The sequence below is a fragment of the Streptopelia decaocto genome (assembly GCF_964273445.1).
Source record: "Streptopelia decaocto genome assembly, chromosome: 3".
Taxonomy (NCBI): Eukaryota; Metazoa; Chordata; class Aves; order Columbiformes; family Columbidae; genus Streptopelia; species Streptopelia decaocto.
Window position 1 is genome coordinate 69880963 of NC_138656.1, and position 25635 is coordinate 69906597.

Genomic DNA, 25635 nt, shown 5'->3' on the forward strand with positions numbered 1-25635 from the left:
CCACAAATTTTCAAGTCCCTATAAACTTCACGGGAATTCTCAAAGTGATCAGTTCTGCAGGCAGAGACAGGACTGTGATTATTGTACAAGTGTATGTTTGGTTAGATATTGACAAAACACATTTGAAACCCAAAAGTTTTCTGTCTGGTGAAAGTGTGTAGTTTTACAGTGCACAAATAACCCAGTTTCAGTTCACTTGCCTGAATGCTGTATTCAAAATGGCATTTGTGTTTTCTAGTTTAGGAAGCCACACTTATTGAAACACTAAAGAAATACAAGAAACGTGTAAAATAGGTTTTATTGTTTTCTGCATGGTATCTGGAGATTTAACATTCCATAATATTGCATACTACTCATATGTGTTCTGTTACAGTAATGGGCCTTTGGCCTGGATTTAAAGATGCACTATTACTATTGGAAGTTAGTATAAGGTATTTTAGTTTCCACACATTATATGAAGATATTGTGCCACAAGTAACTGAAATTTCTCATTCCAGATTTCAGTGAACTCTTGGAGTCAGAGTTAAACTTCACCTATCAATTTGCAGACCTATTACAAAAATCCTCAGCTGTACAATTTAAAAAATTTAAACTGAGAACTAACCCTGGAGGAAAGACAATAGTGCATCTTTTCTATGTTTTTTTCAAAGACAGACCCAACAATAAATATTTTCCAGTTGCAAACTTGTTCTACAGCTAACGTATTTCTGTGCCAACATTACTATTTTCTGATTGCTGCTAGCAACAGTGTTTAAAGCAAATACTAGAAAATGAAAAAGCTGTATGAACCAGTCCTCAGACAAAAGTGCAATTATGAAAAAATTAGATATGATTCAGTGTATCAACAGTAGGGAACTAAAAAAATCTTATGCTTTGCATAGTTGCATAGATTAGATAGTTAGTATTCACATTTAAACAGAACAAATGGTACCCTTTTAACCCAAACCAAAACAACCAAAACCCTGTACTTTTATACAGACTTGGTAACTGACAGGGCACTTCAGATTCCAAACGAAATGCCAAACTTAAAGAGATTTTCTTGCTTGGTTACTTCTTTCCTTTTATCCACACTGGTTTCATCTGTTTAGGCAACATCATCATATTCATTCCCCTGTCTGCAAATGACTATACCAGAGCTGACCTTAAGTCATCATCTGTTTTTATATTGTTCATTTATTGCTTTTAACAAAGCATGTTGTAAACCCAGTGATAAAATAGAAGAGGCCATCCTATATGTTTATCCTTTAAAGAAGAATTTTCATTATTATTTTTTAACAATTTTAGGGTAAACCAAATGTTCAGTTTAAATAATGGTTTTCAGTAGCCAAAGGCCATCCATTTTAGTTCCCTTTTAAACTGTTACATTTAAATGGATCAGAGGCATGAAATACAGTTTATCTAAATGCATAAAGTGCAGTCACTAACCATTCACACTTAAATTGTCACAAAACTGAAGACATTCTTTCAAAACAAATATAATACTTTGTGTCCCCTCTTTTCTGAATTTTCAAGTCTTTTAATCAAGATTTTTATAGTTCAGATTTGGTTTAAATTAGAGAGGCTTATAAATGCAATTTTTACAGGGTTCTCCAAATAAAAAGCAGGCACAGCTGGTTATGTAGTATTATCAAAAGAAGGTTGTTAGAAAGAACAGAATACCCTGTTACCTGAATAATTTTCTTACATTAGAAGAACATTGAAATTCAGCATTTACTAGTAATCCTGGTAGGTTTCCATGATTGTTACCCTGTACTCTGAACAGATGGGGGGAAGGAAGGTCAGTATATGAAAATTTAAAATTATGGGAGTAAAAAGGGCACGAATACAATCATCTAACATTACATGAAAATTTGGCAGCTGTACTCAGTATTATCATGCTATTCAAAACTCTTGTATGCTGTACAAATCTAGGTTTCAAGTGTCACTTGCTAAAATATCTCATTATTCAGAGTTCATAAAGTAAGAGCACTCTTATATACACTTCTTACACTTCCGTCTTCCACTAAAAAGAGGTTTCTTCTCTCCCAGTTACAACTTAGTCAAAACCGACCATTAACCTTAGAAAATCCACTTCAAGTCCCACATTCAATTACAATATGGTATATATTGCTGTAACAAAGTTAAACATCTTAAAAATCTTAACTTGCATGTAAAAAAAAAATCTAAAGATAAAATGGTACTGTAAATGATACCACCTTTAACCTGTATTTTTCAGTGCATTAAAATATTGTTTAGTGACAAGCACAGTGCCATGGGGTAAGTAATCTGAAGTTTAAATTGAAGCTGTTTATGAAGCATGAAATGCTCTCATATGTCAAAGATTTCACTTAATCCAGGAGTTAATACATTAATTACAGGTTAAAAAAAATAATCATACTTTAGAGTTAACCCAAAGTACTAATTTCTCCAAATGAGATGTACTACTAATATGCCAGAAACACTAATTATATGCGAGTCTAAGCAGAGTATACATTTTTCTGTATTCAAAATTATTAGTGTAAATATTAGTATTCTATTTCTTTTAGTGTTTAACAGCAAACACTGTATCTTGTAGAGCCTACATATGTAGATGACAGTAACTTCTAGCTAGTTTTGCTGTCCACATACTTAATGCTATTTACAGTACAACAAACTTTTCCTTCAACTGGAGTGATTCACTATTCATTCTTCACTGCAGTATTTCTATTGTCTTACCAAAAGAAAACCAAGTTAGTAACTTAGAGAACAATTCAAGTGGCGGTAGCATATTTGGTCAAAAAAAAAAGTAACACCTACTGTCTAAACTTCTAAGAAGCTACTGTACTAGAAAGGCAAACATCACAATGTTTCTCAAACTAAAGCGGTGTTACCACAGTTTGACAGGAGACAGCTGTAAACTCTCTGCTTGGTGGTTTGTGCATATCACCATCTCTGTCATTCATAATCACAGCATTCTTGTGGTAACTACAGCAACTGCTTCCACAGCAAAGTACTGTCTTTGTGGCTGACTTTTAATGCCATTTAGCAGCTTTAATTACAAAGCCAACATCAAATGACCAGCGAGCTCCCTGCTGATTTCAATTTGAAAACCTCTGAAATAGTCCTCTTCCCACATAATTCAGAAAAAGCTTTTAAATATATTCAACATTATATTAGGTAATTAGCATTATATATCTATTATGTCTTTAAATACAGTTTATAATTAAATTCCAACAGTGCGTTGTAAAGTAAGTAATGCGTAAAAGTTTCACAATTTAAATAAATATTTTTCACATTCCAATTCAGCTTCTTACAAGCTCATCTTCATTTCATGCCTTAGTTCTGAAGCAACGTTTTTGCTTCAATACAAGAGGTAGATTTAATAGAGACTGGGCAAGTCAAGCCTACTGCCAAAAATACAACTGTCAGTAACTGTATTGCTGATATGCAGTTTGAGACTACGTGGAAAATTCAGAACCACTACCTAAAATCCTACCAAGTCTTAGCTTAACAGTTCTTGTTGAATCACATTTAATGCTTTACTTTAGACATGATTCCTCACAGTTGTTTTCTGTACATATGAGATAATGAAAAACACAAATACAAAACAAAGAACAGTTGTACCTAACAGAATATATAAAAGTGCATGAGCTGCTTCTTCATCTATTTCTGCAAAACATATTCAACTTTTCCTCTAGCTTTGGCCATAAAGAAAAGACCTCTGGGGAGAAAAAAAAACCCCAAACCCAGCAAGTGTTTACGTTTTACAGCTGTCTTCAGTTCAGTAGTTTACAGCTGAAACCCCTCCATTGGAGCCTCCTGCTGCTGAAACACAAACTGCTGCTGACTTTCATCCACCTGAGGTGCAATACTGGAGTCCTCTTCTTCGACACCAAAGTAATGCTCTATGAGTTCAAAAGCCTTTTGGTAGATCTCTTGGTTTTCATGCCTCTGAAGGAATTCGATTTTATCAAGTCCTAAATTCGAAACAAAACATTTTGAAAATCTAGTTGCTTAAAAGAATGATGAATTCAAAGGAAAACATCTTATAGTATGAAAACTTAGTGGTATTTCTTAGATTAAAAAATGGAACCCCAAATCATTCTCATTTCATTTGATATCACTGATTCTTAATTTCTTAATTTCCTAAGCCATGTATTTCTAATCTTCATTCTCTGCACTCCAAACTAATTTTAAAACTATGTTAAATGTATATCACTTAAACTAAGAAGGAGGAGGCTGTACTATCTACAGAGAAATATGCCATGCCTACAAAGGAATTGTATCTGTATAGAATTAAGATAGCATAAAGCTGTTTGCTATAGCAATTTTCAATATCTCCATTTCTTTTCTTTTACTCCTTTTGCCTTCCCCAACACTGAATTCTACCCCCTATTATGAAGCTGTCACTGAGCAGAGTTCAGTATCTTTTTTCAAATTCAAGATTTGAAGATATTAGTTTTCCAAAGACTTACTGTTTGCAAGCTAGAGGACATAACCTCTGTTCTGCTGTCAGAATTAAATGCTTGGCAGTCAGCTGATTCAAAACTCCTTTTTAACTATTTAAGACAATTCAGTTTTCTCTTAAGATGGATTAGAAAGAGTTCATATCCCTTCTGGTGACTATAGAGGCCAAAGCAATGAGAGTGACATAATCAGCTGTTTCCCCTACTGAACTTCCACTCCACAGCTTCAGCAGCCTCCACTTAAATGGTAAAGGAAAAAATGAACCTAGACATTCAATAGTTGAAATTGTGAACAGATTCAAAATCTGGAACAGAATAAATTCCACTAAAGTATTCAGTACTTCTTCCTCTTAGATATCAGACTGCAAAGTATGTTGTCTGAGTATGCACTTGATTTTAGAAATGCAACTCTAACAGGGAATTCAGATTTCAAGGCTGCTTTACAGAAAAGTCAGTACCATTTAGCCAGATATAGTGCAGTCAAATAGAATTGTTATTGGCAGTTCCTGAAACACAAATGTCTGCCAATTCTGTTTTGTAAGACACCATGAAAATTCAAGTCTCCATAAATTACATCAGATTTGTTATTGAGACAGTTTTAAAGTTAAATCAAAAGTATCCCAGTCACGAAAGTCCACAAACATCATTTTAGTTTTGATACCCTGCCTTTAAAATGTGGTTTAATTCAACAGGTCTTACAAGAATAAATAGAACAAAATACTTTCAGAAATAAGTACAAACTTATTTAATTTCATGATCTGAAGCTGATTTTTCTATTACTGATATTTACTATGTTAAAAAGTGATAGACTTTGGGAGTAAGCAAAAACCCTCTGATCTCGCATCTCTATTGGTAATGAAACTGTACCAAATGGGACTATATGGTTAAAATAATAAAACTATATTTAGGACTAGCTGATAAACTTATGCAAACCATGGCTCCCGCAGACTAGGATATCTGTGTGTTAAATATTTCTGAGAATGTTTCTCTAGAGGCACATTTCATAAACTGACCACAGACAAAAATATCCACAGGTTTTCCACATTTAACCACTTTTTCCACCATGTTACGTTACTTAATTTATGATGCTTTGATATCCACTTATGCTTGAAATAAAAATTCTACTATTAAACTTACCTATACATGGTTCACAATGGTTTTGTTTTTACAGCTTGAAACAAAGAAGTTCAGGTATGCAGTTTTAAAAGAAGTAATTTCTTACCATATGCTTCCTCTATAAGGGCACAATAAGGATTAATGCCCATTCCATTTTGCTTAGACTCCTGTTCTCCAAGACGCAGAATATTTTCAAGTCCATTTAATGCCACTTGTACTATTTTTGAATCCATCACAGTCAGGAGGTCACAAAGAGGCTTTGTACAACCAAGTGCTACCAAATACCTTTATAAGAGCAGAAAAAAGAGGGGGGTGGGGAAAAAGAAAGGACTGTTAATCCAGCACATTTATTCTGACATGCCTGTCTATCACTATTGGTCCTTAATTTTGCTAAAAGAAGTGACTGGATTAAAAAAATTCTAAAATAGAACAGAAAGATAATCTTAGTCTGAAATTCAGTAAATAGTCTAATTCATCCTAATGAGAAAATTTAATGTGCATGTTCCTAACTGGAGTTTGGAATTTGTAGTCTCTTCAATTCCTTTTCACCTATCTTCTTCAGATGGGTTTAACTGAATAGAAGAAAAGAAGTTAGTTTTAGCAGTAAGTTCTTTTCTCAGACATTTGAAATTTTGTAGTGGCAAAAATGCCAAGTAAACACATTAGAGACAGATAGGAACACTGGACACTGCTCTATACTAACACAGTCCACAGTAGCAGCCCATTGAGCTATTAGCATTACCTACTTTAAAGGAAGAACATAATTGTAAATACATAAAAGATATTTGTATTCTGAGTACCCTTTTCCTTTTCCCAATTTTGCACAAAATGGTGTAGGAACTTTGAAAGTCAGAACCTGTGTCCTTGTTTCTAGTGTGCAAGTAAAATAAAGAGAGTAATCTTTGCCAGCATCAGAAGATTGCTTAAATATAGTTTACTTAGTGGTTTTAAATCTTCCCTCAGTTAGATAGCAGTTAAAATGGCAAAAATGTCATGACATAGATAATATATCTGTATTTTGTAACAAGAAGCTACTTCTATGGTACTACATGCACATCTACTGTTTGAGAATCCTGAATTAAAATGTATTTGAAATACACTAAATTTTAAGATGTCACATTCTGCAAACAATCTGCAAACTTTCCTTAACTCTGATAAAACTTAGTGGTTATAAGAAAATGAGGATTGTTTACATTTCAAATAAATCAGAATTAACTTATTGCAACAGATCTCCCCAGGGTGCTGGAAGACTTACCACATCACTTTCAGTTCTTGTTTTCAAATAATACACTGTCAGTTTTAATCCATTTATCAACTACTGATTCACACTGTTTGCTATGCTGATGGTTTTCAGAGAAACCAGAGAGTATTTTATTCCAGTCATTCAAGAAGTCCAATCTTTGCAGCATATAAATAGCTGCTGACAGTAACTTTTAATCAAATCAAATTTTGAAAAAGGAGTTCAGGTATCTGTTTTAAAATACTGATAGTGGGTTTAAAATACATGAGGAAACAACTAACATTCCTGAAGTCTCTCCACAAAAAGATACAAACCCATCGTGTAAGCTTTTGAAACAAGTCTCCCAAAAATTTCCATTTTCAAATACTGAATTTGTTCATTAACTGTTCCAATTGTGTTTGACAATCTAACATCAACTCTGGAAGATAACCTTGTGAAAGCTTTAGGTGTAATATCACTGAAACAAAGCAGTATCAGTCAACTTATTATTAAGTCTACTGCATATATTTCATTCATTTTTTCTGAATTTCTACATGTTTAGTCTCTGTACAGACAGAGTTTCAAGGAATCACAGTTATGGTTAGGATTTTCTTGCTATGTTTGTCAGGATTCAAATGCAGAAATAAAAATACCTTCAACAAGATGCTTTGGCAGAGAAAACGTTAACATACAAGTTTACCTAATCTGTTCAGGAGTTCCTCCTGATGTCACATTAGTTATAGCCCATGCTGCTTCTTTTCTGGTGCGAAATTCAGCTTTCTGAAGAATTTCAATCAGTATTGGAAAAATATTTGCATCTATAACAGCCTAAGAGGTGAAATGATAATATTTTGTGTTAATTAATATTTAGTACACACAGAAAAAGAACATTAATACCCTTCACTACAAGAATCAGTGATGCCTGCTGATATAAAAGTAAACAATGTTTTGTTAGAAAGCACCACACTAACTAGAGCAACCTAACTGAAATTCAGAACTAGTCCAACCTTGCACCGCAGCAGCCATCAGAGTATTTTCTTTCTTGATATCTCTGTCTCTAGTGGACAGAATACTGCTTTCTGGATATTCCCATTTAAAAACCATACGACAAACACTAAACCTGAGGTTTTGAACTGCAGATCAAGCCTGAGAACAAAACTTCACTTTGTCCATTTTGTTCATGTTTGTGGTCTCCACAGAAAGACTATGTCTATAATTGAAAACTGTATTATACATTTTAAATGACATCAAGAAGTAACATTTTCATCCCTGACTGAAGCATAAGGGGAAAAAAAAAAATCATATTGAAATATGTACTCTGATTCAGAATTCTCATTTTGTCAAACAGAACCTTTTTTCAGGTAACTCCAGACACCTGGAGCAATAGTCAGGATGTAGTAGTTTCCACAAGAACACAACTCAGTATTGATGACATCATGCAGGTTTTTTATCCAAGCAAAATGTTCGACATTTCCAAATTGGCTGAATCATCCACTTTTCACTGGACTAATTTGTACAAGATGGTTTCAACTTTTAAAAAAGGAAAAATTGCTTATTACTTTAACATGTATATTACAATGCAGAACAAAACTAAAGAGAATATATCAGTAGATGATGCTCCCACAGGGAAAAATAACAACTATTGATATCAGATCTAAGAGCATATTTTAAGTACCCTTTCATTTTTTCTATAAGCATCAGCCAAATCCCTTTGATAGAAATGAATTAGTTTCTCTAGTAGAAATAATGACAGCTATTTTTAAAGTATTATTTTGTGAAGTTATTCGTAACAATCTTTCAAAATTTAGAAAAAAACCCATTAAAGTTAGATAAAACTATAGACAGGACTAACGCAAATAATCATAGAATCATTTTGGTTTGAAGAGACCCAATGCAGAGTGAATGTAGTATCTACGTATTTCTCCTTGTGAAAGAAAGCCAAGTGAGGTAGTAAAACGAAAACAAACCCAACCAAATAACAAATATACAGACTTTACCTGAATCTGAGCTCTGTTTCCTGCAGTAATATTCGAAACAGTCCAGCACGCTTCCTTTCGAATAGATTCCTTGGGACTACTAAGCAAGTGCAAGAGGCAAGGTAATGCAGAGCAGTTTAGAATCACCTAAAAATAATTTAAAAGTTGAAATTTGGGTTGTGCAATATACATACATAAAAGCAGATTTTGCAACACATTTATACTACACAAAGTATGACAGATGATGTCCTGCAAAACTGAAGTGCTTAATGATGCTGGATTGTCTCGTCATTGACACTCCAATTTGAAAGAATCTGCCCTCAATTAAGTCCAGACCACAAGACTAAAGACAGCAATACTAAAGGTTAGAATACGAATATGCTTAAGGTTAGAATATGAATAACTGAGAAGTGTAAATTCAGTTTGTATAGTTCTTTGTTCATTTGTTTTTGAAGAGACAGATGTTTTCTATTTAATTCCTTAGCAAAATCCTCTCCTATAGAGCTCAAAACAAATTAAATAGTCAAATTATTTACTTATTTTCCCTTTACACTAGTTCTGACAGCTGTTTAGACAAAATTTTCTTTAAACCAGGACCTTAGTATTTCCTCCATGGCATCAAAATCAATTCCATTGACTAAAGACAAATCTTTAGAACAAACTGCATCAGTAAGACTATCATATACAAATTAATGGACAAACTAAATATGACCTTTGCTTACAAGCAAAAACTTTGACTGCATTCGAAGACTTAAAAAAGGGCATGCTAATAAATAAATGAACCTTCACTAAGGAGGGGAAAAAAAAAGTTACTTGCATCATGAATGGGAAGCAATATTCAAGGTATCTTAGAAGAATAAAGCAATCCACTGCCTATAGTGCTGTAAGAAAATGTTTATTCTTGCAGTAATTTTATGTCTAAAATAAGTCTAAACTGACTGTCAAATACATAATGTAGATTTGTAGAGCGCCTCTTTTACTGCAATATGCAGATACCTGTACTAGATACGTATTTTGTCACAATGAATTTTTACAGAATTCTGTATTCATTTTTCCATGTGCCAATCATTTTTCTTAAATGAACCAGTCTTACCTGTGTTTGGATATCATCTCCAGTAACAATATTTCCAACTGCTCTTAATGCAGGGGATACCACCTTGTAATCATTATGCCTGGAGACAAATATTAAATCACTTGATATTACCAAGTGTTCAAGTATAATTTTACATTTTCAGTAAACGTTTAACTTCAGGTGCTAAATTTCCAATTACAGAAAATGCTACATTACTTCTTACACTTTTTCCCCTATTTAGCCAAGTTTAACAACTACAAGCCCATAGCTGAATTGCTGAGTCAAGGAAAGGGCATCTCTATGGAACAACACAACTTAGAGCAATCTATTTGCCCAGCAGATTCATTTCACCCAGCTCAAGGATGATTTAATACAATAGCAGAAACTGCATTATTCAGTAGCCACAGAAACAGAAGGGGTTTTATTAGCTATATACTAAAACTTAGCAGTCCCCCTTTGTAAGGCATCTTTCCCCTTTTGTAAGCCAATAACCCTAGAAGCCAGTACACAAAGCCTGAGGTGTGAGGGAAGGAAATCTACTCAGTTGTGGTAAAGCATCTGTAAGAGAAAAAGCAGTCTCGCCCTTTCCTGAGAGCTGTACAAATGAGCTTTCCATGGGCAACTGTGCTGAGCTGCCAGTGCTGGGAACTACTATCCCTGACCTGCTCTGCCGCCCCCATGTGAACACAGGGATTTACTCTCCCTTTCTAGGAAAATAATGAACCATAAAACAGATATAGTGGAACAGTTCAAAAGTGGCACACGCCTGCCTCTGGACTTTGTGAGTCCAAGAACTGTCTGTGTTGCAACTACATCCCATAGAAAAGAAAACAAAAAGGAAGAGTGAAATTAAAAAAAAAAAAAAAAAAGCTAAGAAATTAGTTTACAATTCAAGCTTGGTCTTCTGTCTTCACCTTTCTATTCCTCCATGTAAATGAAATTCTACACTAAGTTTTAAAGAATATAAAGGAATTCATTGGGAAAACTTTTTTCACTGTCAATCTCAGAAGAAATCCCAGAAGCCAAGCAACCTTGAAACCTTTTCATTTGCTTGCTGAGTGAATTACTTCTCACACAACAAAAAACTCAGTTTGAATTCACGAATATTAACAGTACTGTAAAGACATTTATTAGGTGAAGACTTACATCAGCAGCTCTACCAATCTTCGACACACTCCAGAATCAATAACAGCTTGAATTTTATCATTGGGACCATCTGAAAGGTACGAGAGGGCCCAGCAAGCATCTGCTAATACATCCGGGTCACTGCTAAACAACAGTCTTGACAGAACATTTAAGCAAGGAGCAACCTAGGTTAAAGAAAAATTTTGCATAAAATTAGGTGTTGCATTTTTTTCAGGTTTCAGAGAACATTCTGCAAAAGCATAAAGGTGAAAAACTATTTACTCCCAAAGCATAGGAGCTCATTAATGAATCAGGACCTATGAAGAACACTTCCTGAATAAACGAGATATTAAATTCAAACTGGCAATTTGGATAAATTCTGATTCACAGCCTATTTATTCAGAGATATTATACTAGGTATAAAACTGTTCAGCTTAAACAAAAAACGTCTGCTTTTACAGGTAACCAGATGACCAGGAATTACTGATGCTTCTTTGAATCACTCGGGGAACAGAATTTAGAAGTGATTTTTTTTTTTATATTGGTGTCTTTGTAGGAGGACTGGAGGTTATTTGTAACAACCAATTTACAATTCCTTTACCACAAAGAAACTCAGAGTGATTCAGAAGGGACTTAACATTCACTGTACCAAACCAAACAAGCAACAGCTGACCTCCCTTCTCACTGCAAGTCTCTGGCCTTAACCTCCTACAAGTTTCAAACAGAGCCAAATGAACAAGACCATCTTAGCACCACTTGGAACACGACAGGTTTCAGCTGTATGGCTTGGGAATTTCACATTCTTTGTAGAATGTAATTCTTTATCTTGCATCAGTTACACAATTTAGCCTACTTTATGTGTCCAACCGGTGCTATTGCAAAGGGCTTAAGTAGCAAGAAATCTTGTTGGTTTTTTACTACCAGAACAACATGCTACTGAAGGATGTAACTTAGGCTGAACAACTGTGAGGTGATTGATTAACTGACATCAGAAATCCCACCTTTATGTAGAAATCTCTGCCAGAACTATTAAAATGCAACAACAGTAACTACTATGCCATGAGGTAAGCTTCAACACACATGAACTGTCTCCAGATTATCTTTCATGATCCTTTAACCTCAGTCTCTTCTACCAGCATATCCAAAGTTCCATCTTCTAATGTCATTAAACTCACCAGAAATCAATTTCATACTGAAAATAAGGAGCTAATACTCCCACTAGCTTCTACAGTCTTACTATATTCAAAAGCACAAACTGGAGAGAGGAGGAAGGGGAGAGCACACAGGCAAATCACCTTTGTCATCACAGTCTGTTTTAACTGCATCTGACAGAGCAGAAAACTCAACATTTTACTCCTGCAGCAAGCATTTGTAATCATAAAATTAAAAAAAAAAACAACCTCACTCTTAACTCACATCCTCTAAAACAGTTCTGGAGAAAACACAGCCCCAAGGGTGTTAAGACTGAATGTATTATTTGTCCATCATTTCACACCAGTGAATGATTCCTGCATCTGACTAATTACAATCTCAAGTTTTTAAGTAATTTGATGTCAAATTAGATGATTTTGTGCAGATACAACAGATGGATAAGGCTGTGTGATTACATTAAAAAGACAAAATTGAGTCTATCTCCTGATTCAAAGATACTGTGTGTTATAACATTACAAACATAAGTCTTCTTCAGCTCTCTGATTTCTCAAAATGAACACTTTATTATACCTTACTGAAGTCTGGAGGTGGGTTCTTTCCTCTACAGAGATTTGAGAGAGCCCAGACTGCATTTCTAGTTGTTGTAAGACGATTTGAATTTGTTAACAGTCTGTCAAAAAGAGATGACAATAAAAAATAATAATTTCTTTTTGAAAAGGCAAGCCTTTTTATGTCTATTATTACCAATATCAACTCAAATCAGGAAAAGAAATCCTATTATGGGGCACTAGTTTCAATTTATTTCTCTTCATAGCTTACATGCTACAAATAGTTTCTTAGAATAAACTGAATCTGAACAGATTATTTTGCATGGACATCTCATTTCCAGATCAAGTATATGCATACAAAATAAACTATTGCTCATATGAAAAAAATTCTTCAATTAATGTTTTCTGAAGGTCTTTAGAGTCACTAGGACATGCAGCTCTCCCTTAAATTAATTTTCATGTTTTCATTCAGATAATGCAATTAATAATAAAAACAGTTCCATAAAAAGTTAGAACTTAAAAGATCTTCTAAAAAAAATTAACACTTCACTGTTTTTGCTGAACAGAATGCGAAAGATTCACCATGTGAAAAATCAGGTTCATTTTCAGGTACATACCAAAATGTCTAAAACTGTTAATCCTTTAAATCCTCGAGGAAAGTAATCACATTCTCCTCTATTATTTTAAACTATTTAATGAAAGTTTTAAAGCATTTTATTATTTTAAGCAAGAATGAATTTAACAAAATTTGTATCATGTAAAATTTTTCCCTGTGATGAAGCTGCCTTACATCCTACTGTAAGCATATAGTAAATGCTGCAATTATACTCCTAGTGAAGAGAAACCTTCTGGTGGAATGTAGCTCATGTAACTTAGAACTCGTCTGCCAGCTCATCTCAACAAGCAAATGGACAGTGGAGCTTGGAGCTACTGGGCAAAGGTGAGGAAACCAGCCTACTGCCCAGCCAGCTGGAATCACACAAAGTGTGACTCCAATCATCTCTCCCACTCTATATATCCAGAACTCTGAAAACACTGAGTTCTGCACAACAGAGGAATTTCATACCTGTGAAATAACACTTTTCTCTCCTTTTAAAAACATTGGAAAGCTTCCAGTCACGGACTAATTAAAGATATGCATAAACCTCAAGCAATCCAAAACATTAGATTCATAGCAATATAATAATAATAATAATAAAGAAATATTCTCAATTTAGCAAAAAAGCTTGCATTCTTCTCAAATAAACTCTAATTTGAAGTTTACAGTTATCTACACCTATATGCTACAGTTAAGAGTATTAATTTACACTACTTACTCCAAGAGGGGTGGTAATATTCCACAGTTTAAAACAAAGTCTCTGCATTCTGCATTATCACCAGCAATGTTACCAAGAGCCCACACTGCCTTAAAAAATAAAGCATCCAAGTGAATATAAACATGCTTGCAAATCAACTTTTACAGATTGTATATATTTTTACAACAAATATTACAGAATCAAAAAAGCAGTATCATTCCAAATACAACATTTCAGAAGACTACTGATTTCTATGTTGCATTTTTTGAGAACTGACACAAAGTCAACTACCTACACTCGAAGTCACCCTTTCAAGGAAAGAAGTCTTCTGTTATGAAAATATATCGATTCATGCGCTTTTTAATAAAAAAGGATACACGCACACTTTTCATTGGTTACATTTGCTCACTATGTGTAATAGATTAAATAAAACTGCCTCAAAGTTGCAAACGATGTAATGTAACAAAAAAATAAAGTTCAGGAAAATGTTAATGAAGACTGTAACATAGTAAGATGAAAGAGCAGAAGGATATAGGAAATAAAGCTACAAGATAACTTAGGGAAAAAAAAATCCACATTGTTTTATACTATATTCTTTCTATTATGGTGCTTTACATCCTATCCACCTGTAAATGCCCCAATAGAAATGAAGTGCTTTCTTCAAATCACTCAGTAACATGAAATAAAAAACAGGTTCAAAGAAACCTGAAAGAATCAGAGGAAAAAAAAAAGGATCATAAATTAATTTTAAGGAATTATAAAACACTCCAAGAAAACAGTTACCTGCTCCTGTACATCTTCATGTTCTGAACTAAGCAACTTAATAAAAATTGGAACAGCTCCCGTTTCAATTACAACTTTGGTGTGCAGAAAAGTTCCAGACGCTATGTTTGTCAAAGCCCAAGCTGCTTCGAACTGTTGAGGAGCACAAAGACCATGTAAAACCACACAGCAGTAAAGCTTAAATTCATGAAGAACAGTTTGACATGGGAGCTGCAGGGATTAATTTTCCAACTTTTCTTCCTTTCTACTGAATAGTAATTGTTACTATTATTGTACTTTCTATTATATACAGTAATTGGCATTGACAAAATCTCTATTTAATAAGCTCCATCAGTATGTAAATTATTTTTAGGTTTTGGCTTGCAGCACTAACTGTAAGGAAGTTTTCAAATCTCTCTTAACTAGTATAAATCCCTTTTGTTTATATTAACTCTTCTGGTATGAATATACATAAGGCCTAAGTGCCATGCCATGGCACAAGTAGACAGAATTAGTTACTCCTACTATTAGTTATGTATCTTTCAACGATTTTCTAAAAGGGTTTCATACAAGCTTTTCAGTTTCCTGTATTGTTTTCTTCTTTTTTTTTCCAAGATTTCAACTTAGAAATACTACAATGTACACAAACCAAACCAAACAGATTCTGCTCACACATTAATGCTGATGATCTTAATGTAACACTCTGGAAACTCTCTTGAACACATTCTGCTTTCAACACCCAAGTATTTGACCAGCTGCATATATAACCCTAAAGACTACTATGAAATTCACAAAAGTCAAGTCATAATTAAAGTGGCAATAACTGACATTTTAGACAAATAAAATTTACAGCTTCGGTTGTTAAAAAGAATGAAATTTGGTTATAAAAAAAAAAGAAAAATCACATGCTTTACAAAGCTGTTTTGAAGGGTTTCTAATCCCATTCCAAACTTCCCATCAGTACCAGCCAAATTCACTTGTACCAGCCAAACTCACTTGCAGGGTGTAATTCTCATTCCTCTCCAGAAATTTCACAAATCTCTGTACTACTCCTGGTTTTTGTATGACTTCATCTATAGGTGGATTAGGCTCTAGGGAATAAAAAAAACAAACCACATTTGTGTAAGTCTAACAGAAAAGACCAAATAAAGTACTTTTCCAGTATGATGCAAAAAAATAATACAATTCTCAATTCTTACAATAATTTTTAGCATTCAGTTATTTTAGTCTCAAATGAAGGAGCTAAACTTTTGACTTTAGAAGACTGCAGGATTATCTCCATAAAGTGCTGCAATTTAGTAAATACCCTATTATGTATAATAATAGTAACACATAATATTATCCATTGGCATGTCAGTAACTCACTACAAAACACTGTTCCCTTAGTCAGTAGCTCAGGTCAGTGGAAGGGCAATTATGATTAGATACTATTTTAAACACCCAACCATAACTTCACCTATCATGCTATACAAATACCAGCGTTAATTTAAGACTGCATGCCTTACACTCTTAAGAAAAACAAGTTACAACTCTTCTTTGGCAGCTATGTAATTTTTCTACCCTCAAATACAGAAGAAGAATCAGAAACTGAATCACCACAACAAGTGCTGTAAGTAATGATAGTGTGCAGTTAATTACTGACCTAGACATTTCAATCAAAAATGTCCTTGCTTTTGTTACTTTGTCTGAAAGACTTAACATCAGAATAATGAAGCTTTCTGTATTTAGCCATTAGGTCGGAATAGATTTGGCACCGTTTCTCTATAAACAGAACTAGAAGTTTCAGCAAGCTGTATTTTGAAGTAAAACAAAACTGAAAGTTAACTGACTCTGATTAAAATTTGTAATAACAACACAGAAGGAATGAAAATAAAATATGCAACGTTTACATACCTTTAGAGAGTAATTTTCTGAATTTTTGAGTTGCTGTGAGTTGCTGATCAGGATCATCTGAGAAAATCATCTGCACCATATCTACAGTAATAACTTCTTCCTAAAAATAAAAGGATGATTTATTATATCTAGTAGTATGCACCTTAACAGATAACATTCTAAACACACTCTGAAGTAATTACCTCTGGAATAGGTACAGTAGAGCTGACATCGGGATCCTGAATTGGACTTTCTACCATAGATTCTTCATTTCCAGGAAGAGAAACGTTTCGGCGTTTAAACAGCTAAACAAGGCAGAAATTTTCAGAAGACATTAGAAATTACCAAAGAGTGAGCACTGATGACATACATTTGAAGAAGTGCTTTCACCAATACTAGTCAAAGTATTTCAACTACTCACCTTCCTACTCACCCATGCAAATGGAATTCTACATAAAAATTTAAAGAACATACAGGAGAAAAACACTACTATACTTGTATCTTGATAAACTGCACTGCAGGACTTCAAAGAGACACAAAAAACTGAAGTTCGTTTTAAGTAGCAAAGATCCATGAATTTTTCCACATCTAAGGAAAAGATATAGAACTTTTTACTTTTACTCTTTTCTCTCTCAAAATCAGTATTGATTTTTAAGCAGGAAACAGTATTCTAAAAGATACTTTTTCCTCTTTTAGTTAATAGGCTAAAATCATACACATTGAAACAGTATTTGTGTTTCAGCATACTGCATTCTTCCCTTCAACAGAAGGACTACAATTTATGTACTTTCTTTGCATGACAATTTAACAGCAGCTATATTTAATATACAGTTGCAGAAAAAATAAAACAGAAACATTTTAATATGGTTACAGAAAAAATAGCGTAGCTTCAAGGTAAAGTTTCAAATTATATAACATTAAACATTCTCTATGTCCAAAAATCACTTTAAAATTGGCTGCATGCACTGCCTACACTCAAAATACATACCTGCACAATAGTATTTAATAAGCTATGTTTAATGAGTGCATCTTCATTTTCTGGCATACAAGCATAACACTCATATTAGCCTGTTTTCTTTGAGAAACCAAACCTACATTTTTACCTTTAATTCCATACTACACTTACAACTATTATTCTAAGAATGTTATGCTGGCATCTTCAAAAATAAATGTTAGGACCTCAGTTCACTGACTAAAAACTTCACCTGTAAGCATAATAATGAAACCTCTTACTAAATCCTTAAGATTTTGTCCTCTGGGTGTCAACAGACACCTAGGTTTCTGCTGTTGTATATGCCCAAAACTGCAGAAGCAATTCCATGTTTGCATCAACCCATATTTCAGACAGGAACCTGAAACAAGACTTTCTCTCCCTTGTTCAACACACTTCTGGATTGGGCACAATCCTGGACAAAAAACAACTGCACAATCCTGGACACAAACAAGGTTTAATTCCATTTAAACCCACAAAGGAAGAAGAAACACTACTCTCCTTTTGGAAGACAAGTCATTCTTTCTAGCACTGAAGGACACAGAAGCTCAAAATGTATAAACTGTTTTTGCTTAGAATCATAGTCTATCTACCAGTTATAATCTCTTCTGGAACAAAAGCAGCCTCATTTCCCTGCATAAACTTGTTCACCCGAGTTCAAGCAGAGCTGAAAAACACCAGTCCAGCAAATGAAGATCAAGGAGAACATAACAGTATTCTAATTGTTACAAAAGTCAGCATGGCAGAAGAAACACACATTATTTTAATAATTTATCCAGGGAGTATTTATTACAAAATACGCAAACAATACTTTCAGTGGGAACTGCAATGAAGTTACCCATTGAAAGGCAAATGCTCCAGTATCATACTACTCTTCTCTGAAAGAACTCATTTAAATTACTCTTCCATGCAGTAGCACCACTTTCCTAGGAGAAAGGTAAGGATTCCCAGCTCAGAGAAGACTGTGGGCCAGTGCCTGTGGACTCTCTAGGTTGTTGAGACAAATTCAGCCACTTTAGACCAAGTAGAAAAACAAACTACATCTCTTACTTTCCTGGGAAGAAACTAAAAAATATTTTGGGAAAAGAAACTACCACGAACCATTAAATTATACAATGTTCCATGTACTCTGATCACTAAAACCCCAATGAGGACAACTGTGAATGTTAGATCTAACAGTTCAGGGACCAACAATTGGTATCCACTTTACTAAGTTACTGCAGAGAAGCTCTTGGGCAATTTGAAGTATGGCTTTAGAGATGAAAATAATACTCTCCCTTCTAACAGTACAACTTTGGCCCAAACTCTAGAAGCGAATGCAAGGTTTCTAATCCTTATTGGAAACAGTATCCTTTAGCCCAGTCTTACATGTTTAAACCTAGACTCAGTACTGAACTTGAGACATGGGTCTCTCCTCTGCCCTAGTGACTTAAGAGGGTTTCTGTTCACTTTTTTGTTTTATGACGCTGTCAAGAAGTAGCTGGTGCTCCCCAGGATTGCACAGAAAACAGACACTCACCCTGGCACTTTGAATTCTGCACCACAGGGGTCATCTGCTCAAGTCCTTTCACATAACTGAATTTAGCTTCGCAAGCACTTCACAGTTAGCATCTCACCAAGATACTTACTTGTTCTTCCCTTTTCTGTTTCCGAAGCTGGATTCCTTCCTCCTCTCTTCGTCTGCGCATTTCTTGGGGATTTAGTGCATTATTCTTGTAACTTTTCATTCTGAAGTTGTCTTTACCCGGGCTTGCCATGTTGTCTATTAAAAAAAAAAAAAAAAGAAAAATTACTCCAAAAGGCCAAACCCTGCAAAGCAAACTTGTCACCTCTTATACTATAAAAATATCTACAGCAACAGCTATATATTGCTGTAGCTGCTTGCAATACCCAGTTCACCAACAAAAATCTCTTAAGTAGGAATCAGAGAAAAGCCTTTACCTAGACAGGTATTTCTAAACTACAGATTAAACTACAGATCATCTCAGGGATCAGATACTTCATTAAAGCACATAAGCTACTGCAAAAAGAAGTCACAGGTCTTATGAAGGTGTGTTGGTTTGACTGAAAATGAGTTAATTTTCTTCATACAGTTAGAAACCTTTCTTTTTCATAGTTAGCACGGTCATTATTTGGACTTAGTTTGAGAACAAGAGATAACAGAGTTAATGTTTTGAATGGCTCTGGCCGGAGCACCAAGAACATTCTGAGTGTTTTGGCCACAGGTGTGAGGCATCACGGAAGGGGGGCATGGATGGGGCAGAGCTTTACTGACACCCAGACTGATCAATAAGAATATTCCATCCCATTTGCATCATGATTCATTATTTAAGGAGAGTTGGGATCTTCTGGTGTCTCTCGCTTCTTCACCACCTTCACTCTTTTTGCCAGAGCCAGGGGAGTTCAGTTTGGGATGTTTAGTTCAGCCTTTTGCCATTTCACAGAGGCCTCTGGGCCTTTCTGCCTTTTTTTTCTCTTTGGGATCAGCTGTTAGGGACCAAGTGCTGTTTCCTGGGACTGGCTGCTCAGTGTGGACGGAGTTAATGAGGAATAGCCTTAAGTATCTTCTATCTTATACTCTATTTCTATTTTATATATATATTTACTAGTGGTGTATTAGTATTTTGTTATTTTATTAAACTGTGTTTATCTCAATCCAAGTTTCTCCCTTCCTTTTTGATTCTCTACCCTATAGGGAGGAGAGGGTATGGAGAGTAGCGTGAGTGAGCAGCTATTGTGGTCATATTGCTAGCTTGGGTTAAACCACAACAATAAACTAAGAAACAAAAAGCAAAAACATTACGTTGCTACATTTTTATTCTATCAGTAAGTAAAGGAATTTGCTTCCTCCTCTCAAAAAGGAGACATTAAATGTATTAAAAAACAAGGCTGAATCCAAGAAAATCTTCAGTAATTACTGCTTCATTTAATATCTTATTACATTGTTTCTTTATTATTTTAAGATGCTTATCTCACAGACATAACAAAGGATCTAAAGGTTATGCTGCATTTCCTTCTAAACTTTATACACAAAAACAAGTTAAGGATCAATAGCATCCAGATAGGCATCCTCTTTTCCATTTTAAACCGAATGAATGACTCAATCTAATTAACAGCTCTTTTGATGGATTAGAATCTGACTGTCATTTCAGGCATATTAGTTGCAAAAAGATGAAAGTGATAAAACATGATTCTGCCACTGAAATGATCAAACTGACTGATAAAGGTTGTAACAGTACGGCGCTAGTTTTTGAAGTTAAAATTGCAGCCTTCATCTGAGAAAACACTGTCAAAAACATTAAGACACTACATGAACTCTCACTTGTCTGAAATTCTTCTACAACAAGAAAACATACATGAGAACATATGAACTACAGCTCTTGAGCTGCGCAGAATTCTCAATCAACTTCCATGCTGGGACTATTTATTTTTTTATACCAGCAGTACCAAGGACTGCTGAGCAATAAATACAGACTCTGAGAGGAAAACAGGATGCAGACTTACTCTGACATCAACAAGACACCCTGAGGACTCGGCAGCCTATTTCTCCCAAACACAATTGCTTTGAATAAGCCTTAGTAAACTACTGCCATCCCTGGACCACAATGCTAAGTGTGCCATCAACTGTCAGGCCAAGCAATGAACCAAACAAGAGCAGCATGCATTGAAAGTAACCCAATTCAGGTTACCAGCTCAATAAAGAGTTACAGAAGCACAACTGGGAGGATGTGTTCATCAAAACTGTTTTCAAAAACCTATGAATTTACAGTTTCGTTCCACCCACAAGGCTTTTGGTATAGACATCATAAGGGCAAAAAGACTGGCAGTCCCCAATGAATTCAGGCTTCACAACTTCTACATCTAGATTTAAAGAAGTCTGCATTTCTGCTCTGCAAAACTACACTCGCTTGAACACTAAATCCCTCCACCACCCTGCATCTCGCCCACTTGTTGTGCCTAGATTAAGACCTATACTACTAACAGTTTTTTCTCCTCCCTGCCTATATAAGGCTCCCCACATACCGCGCCTGGCTCTGCCACCGCAGCCTCCCCGACCGGCAGCGCTGGGAGAGGCCGCGCGGGTCTCCAGCCACTACCCGCGGTCTTCGCACCAGCCAGAACTCCGGCGCAGGGCCGAGCCGGACCGCAAGTCCCCTCGCTCGGCCGAGAGGACACCTACCTCGGCCACTGAGAGCCACCAGCCGAGCTCCTCACCCGCGTTCCTGGACGAGGGGCTGGAAAAGCCCTCTCCACCAGCAGCACGGCAGGGAAGCGGGAGGACGGCAGCCCCCTGACCGAGGAGGCAACACCGCATACCAGCACCGACCACCCCGGCTGGGGGGCCCGAGCTGCCGTGCGCGGGCAACGCCCGCTGATGCCCGCCGCCCCTGAGCAGGCAGGACACCGGCCTGCGCCGGGGAGCCTGACAGCAAGGAGCGCCGCACCCCGCCCCAGAAAGAGGCACAGCCCCTCCTCCCCCCACCCGCCGGCTCTCAGCTCTCCTCTCGCCCTTACCCATCAAAGCGAAGACACACGGCGCCCGCCGCCGTCCTCCAAGCGACAAACCTCCGCTCCGCCCCGGAGCGCGGCGCCGGCAGCCGATCGCGATGCAAGATGGCGGACAGCGCCCCGCCGCGCGCCGCACCGGCCTGGGGGGCGGGCCCCTCCGCTCCCAGCAGGCGCTGCGCGCGCAGCCACCCGCCCCGGGCAAGAAAACGACACTTCCCAGCAGGCAGCGGGCAGGGTGTGACGATCTGCGGCCGGCGCGGGGGCGACCGTTGGGAGGGAGTGCGGCGGTTTCGTTTCCCGGGAGAGGCGGGTGGTGGCTGTTGGCGGCGCGATGGTGGTGTGCGATGTCTGCGGGCAGGCGCTCTCCTCGGAGGCGGCGGTGCGGCGGCACACGCAGCACACGCCCCCGGGCCGCCAGCCCCGCTGCCCGCTCTGCGGCGCCGCCGCCCCCGGCTGTGACGAGCTCCGCCGCCACATCGAGGCGGCCCACCCGGGGCTGCCGGACGCCCGCCGCCCCGAGCTCGCTGTGGGGCCGCCCGAGTGCCCCTTCTGCGGGGAGGTGGCGGGGCAGGAGCTGGAAGCGCACGTCAGGGCGCGGCACGGGCATCTGCTGGGCGCGCCGGGCACAGGTGAGCGGCGGCGGCGAGGAGCGTCGCGTCTGAGCCCGCGGGGATTGGGGTTGGCCGCGGCCGTCCGGGTGGGGAGTGGAGAACCGTCCTGCGGCACTTTGCCGGTCTGCCAGGGACTGACCGCCCGGGGCTGCCTGCACCGTGCTGGGGGCGTAGCCCGAGCGCCACTGGCGCAGTTTTCACCTCGGGGGATGCAGCTGGAGAGCTGCGAGACCGCTCGCGGGCACCAACAAGGGGCGGGGAGCGAAGGCGGTGGAGGGGTGTTACTTGGGAGGGGACAATGAGTGAAGACAGTGGGGACATCACTTGAAAAATCTGCCCCAGAACAGAACTAAAGCCGCTAATGCAGACGAACCTGCAATGTTTTGCATGTCTAAAATGTGCCATCCCTATTAATGAAAGCAAATCGGAAAGCTTTTTTGTGTTAGGGAGGTCGTTTTTATCTACCTGACATATGTTTGGTCACAAACGCTTGACTTTGCCTCTTAGTTTCTTCTCATATTTAAGTGGAACCTCTTGTGTTCCGGTTTGAACCCATTACCCCTTGCCTTACCATTGGTTGTCACCGAGAAGAGCCTGGCTTCATCTTCATGACACTCACCCTTTACATATTTATAAACATTAATGGGGTCACCCCTCAGTCTCCTCTTCTCCAAGCTAGAGAGACCCAGCTCCCTCAGCCTTTCCTCATAAGGGACATGCTTCACTTCCTTAATCATCTTTGTTGCCCTGCGCTGGACTCTCTCCAGCAGTTCCCTGTCCTCCTTGAACTGAGGGACTCAGAATTGGACACGGTATTCCAGATGTGGTCTCACCAGGGCAGAGTAGAGGGGGAGGAGAACCTCTCTTGAAGTAGACACGTAGGAAAGATCCAGCACTGAAGTATTCTGAAGTACTAAATGTTGATTTGGAGACCACAAGTATATTTTGTGGGATAAAGTTGGAGGAAGGAAAACAGTTATTTATTTGAATACTGGGTTTTATTCTAAATGTGGTCAGAATTTTATTCTGACAACTGTCCAGAGTTGCCGGTAGCTATTTCAGACAGTAATAGCATCTCTGTTAGAAGGTAATTCTCTCAAAAGACTAGCATTCTTGGTATAACAAGCTGTGTACACTGAAGAGAAAAACAAGTGATGATGAGGATACATATTTGGCAGTATAGTCAACCCCACTATGTATTCTGTGATTAAAAATATGTTTTTCTTAAAAAAATCGAAATCTTAGCATTGAATAATATCTTTCTTCTACATGTGCAAATAAGGCAAAGCTTGAATAAGTAACTTACTTGCATGCCAATTTATTTTTTAAAAAGAGTTGCATCAAGAATGTTTTGTTTTTTTATGTACATAATGTGTTTCAGGAAATAAATTTTTGCGGTGTTATGTAAAATGTTACCAGTGAATTTTGATTATTGTACCATCAAGTTTTCCTCCAACCAGTCATGAACTTGTAGCTTGAGCAAGCACTTTCCAGAAACAGCTGACATAGCATATTAATTCCTGTGTTTTGTGGACTTAGGAAGATGCAAGTAAAATCTAGGGACTCAAAAGGAAGACAGTGAAGATGGAGTCAGGCTCTTCTCTGTGGTGCCCAGTGACAGGACAACAAGCAGTGGGTGCAAATTGAAATACCAGAAATGCCATTTTAAACACAAGAACACTTTTTTATTGTGAGAGTGGTAAAACACTGGAATAAGTTGTCTAGGGAGCTCGTGGAGTATCTATCCTTGGAGATATTTGAAAACTGTCTGGAAAAGTCCTGTAGAACTTAGCCTGTTTCATCTGACCTTGTTTTGAGGCACTAGATGATCTCCAGAAGTCCTTTTGAACTTTACCTATTCTATATGGTACTCTTCAATAATAATGCTAAAACCACACAGAGAGTATTTATTTGAGGAGATGCAGGAAGACCAACAAAGTGAGAATGACAGCATGTTTTGATTTTTTTCTTTCTGCTCTCCAGCTGCTGTGTTATCACACAAATTTTGAAATTTTTGAAGCAAATGTTTTTCTGTTAGCTGGATGGATCTTTTCATTAACAGTTTGATATTTCAGAATAAGCATTTCTTAGTACAAATATTATCATAGCAGATTGCAATCTAAAAGTTAATTGGAGCAAAACTTAATTAATTGAAAGAAGGAAAATGAGTTAAAGTTGTCAGTTATTTAAATACAAATTCTTAAATGGTTAAGAGAGTAACAGCTATTTAGAATTTGCTGCCTTGCACTGGGAAATGTCAATGGGAACACAAAACTCATTACTGTGTATTTATCATAGACTGTTCATCAGTTAGGGAAGTGATTCTCACAAAAAGCAGGCATTACTTTAATCAAGAAACTGCATTTCTTTTTCAGACACAGGAAATTATGAACAGCTATATGAATGTCCGATGTGCAGTCTTACCTGTACAGACATTCAAATTCTTGAAGAACATGTGGATTTACACTTAGAGGAACATAACTTTTCAGAAGGTACATGAAAGGATACAGGTTTGATAATACTTTAAAGAACTTACAAGCATTTGCGTATTGCAGTATAGAATCTCGGACAAAATTTAAACCAAATATTTCCTTATTGCCAAAGAGAACTGGACACATATACAATGAAGTTAACATGTTATAGTTAACAGGAATTCCTATCACTTGCCCAAGTGCTTTGCTTAATTACACATGCTAAAAGAAATATTTGTCTATGCACACCTGTTAATTAAATGCTCTGTATGTTAGCCAAAACTAAAACTTAAGGCAAAAAATGTTTAAAAGACAGCCTTTTTTTTTTGGTAGCTCTATAGAAGGTTTACATACGTGGAATTAAGAGTGGCACATTCTAGTATGATAAGCTGAAAATCTATAGCTTATGAAAACCTCAATGTTTTGTTTTGTTTTCTAGATGTTTGTGCTGGTTCATTAGTCATAGCAATGAAGTAAAGGAATCAAAATTAG

General features: G+C 37.1%; 1 protein-coding gene across 3 annotated transcripts; it reads right to left on the reverse strand.

The window, feature by feature from the left end:
- Positions 1-79: 79 nt before the first annotated feature.
- Positions 80-22684, reverse strand: KPNA5 (karyopherin subunit alpha 5). 3 transcript variants are annotated; one of them, XM_082048290.1, is made up of 14 exons: positions 22119-22684; positions 19181-19314; positions 16765-16866; positions 16583-16682; positions 15686-15780; positions 14711-14842; positions 13949-14037; positions 12655-12754; positions 10954-11117; positions 9829-9907; positions 8757-8882; positions 7460-7587; positions 5647-5825; positions 80-3935 (listed from the first exon to the last, which is right to left on the reverse strand). In XM_082048290.1, exons 1-14 carry the CDS (start codon positions 22666-22668, stop codon positions 3748-3750), a joined length of 2166 nt encoding a protein of 721 aa, XP_081904416.1. In that variant the 5' UTR covers positions 22669-22684; the 3' UTR covers positions 80-3747. The 3 variants fall into 3 exon arrangements, with proteins under 3 accessions (XP_081904416.1, XP_081904417.1, XP_081904415.1); XM_082048291.1 differs by lacking the exon at positions 22119-22684 and adding an exon at positions 21733-21937; XM_082048289.1 differs by having other exon boundaries at positions 82-3935; positions 22068-22684.
- Positions 22685-25635: the final 2951 nt, after the last annotated feature.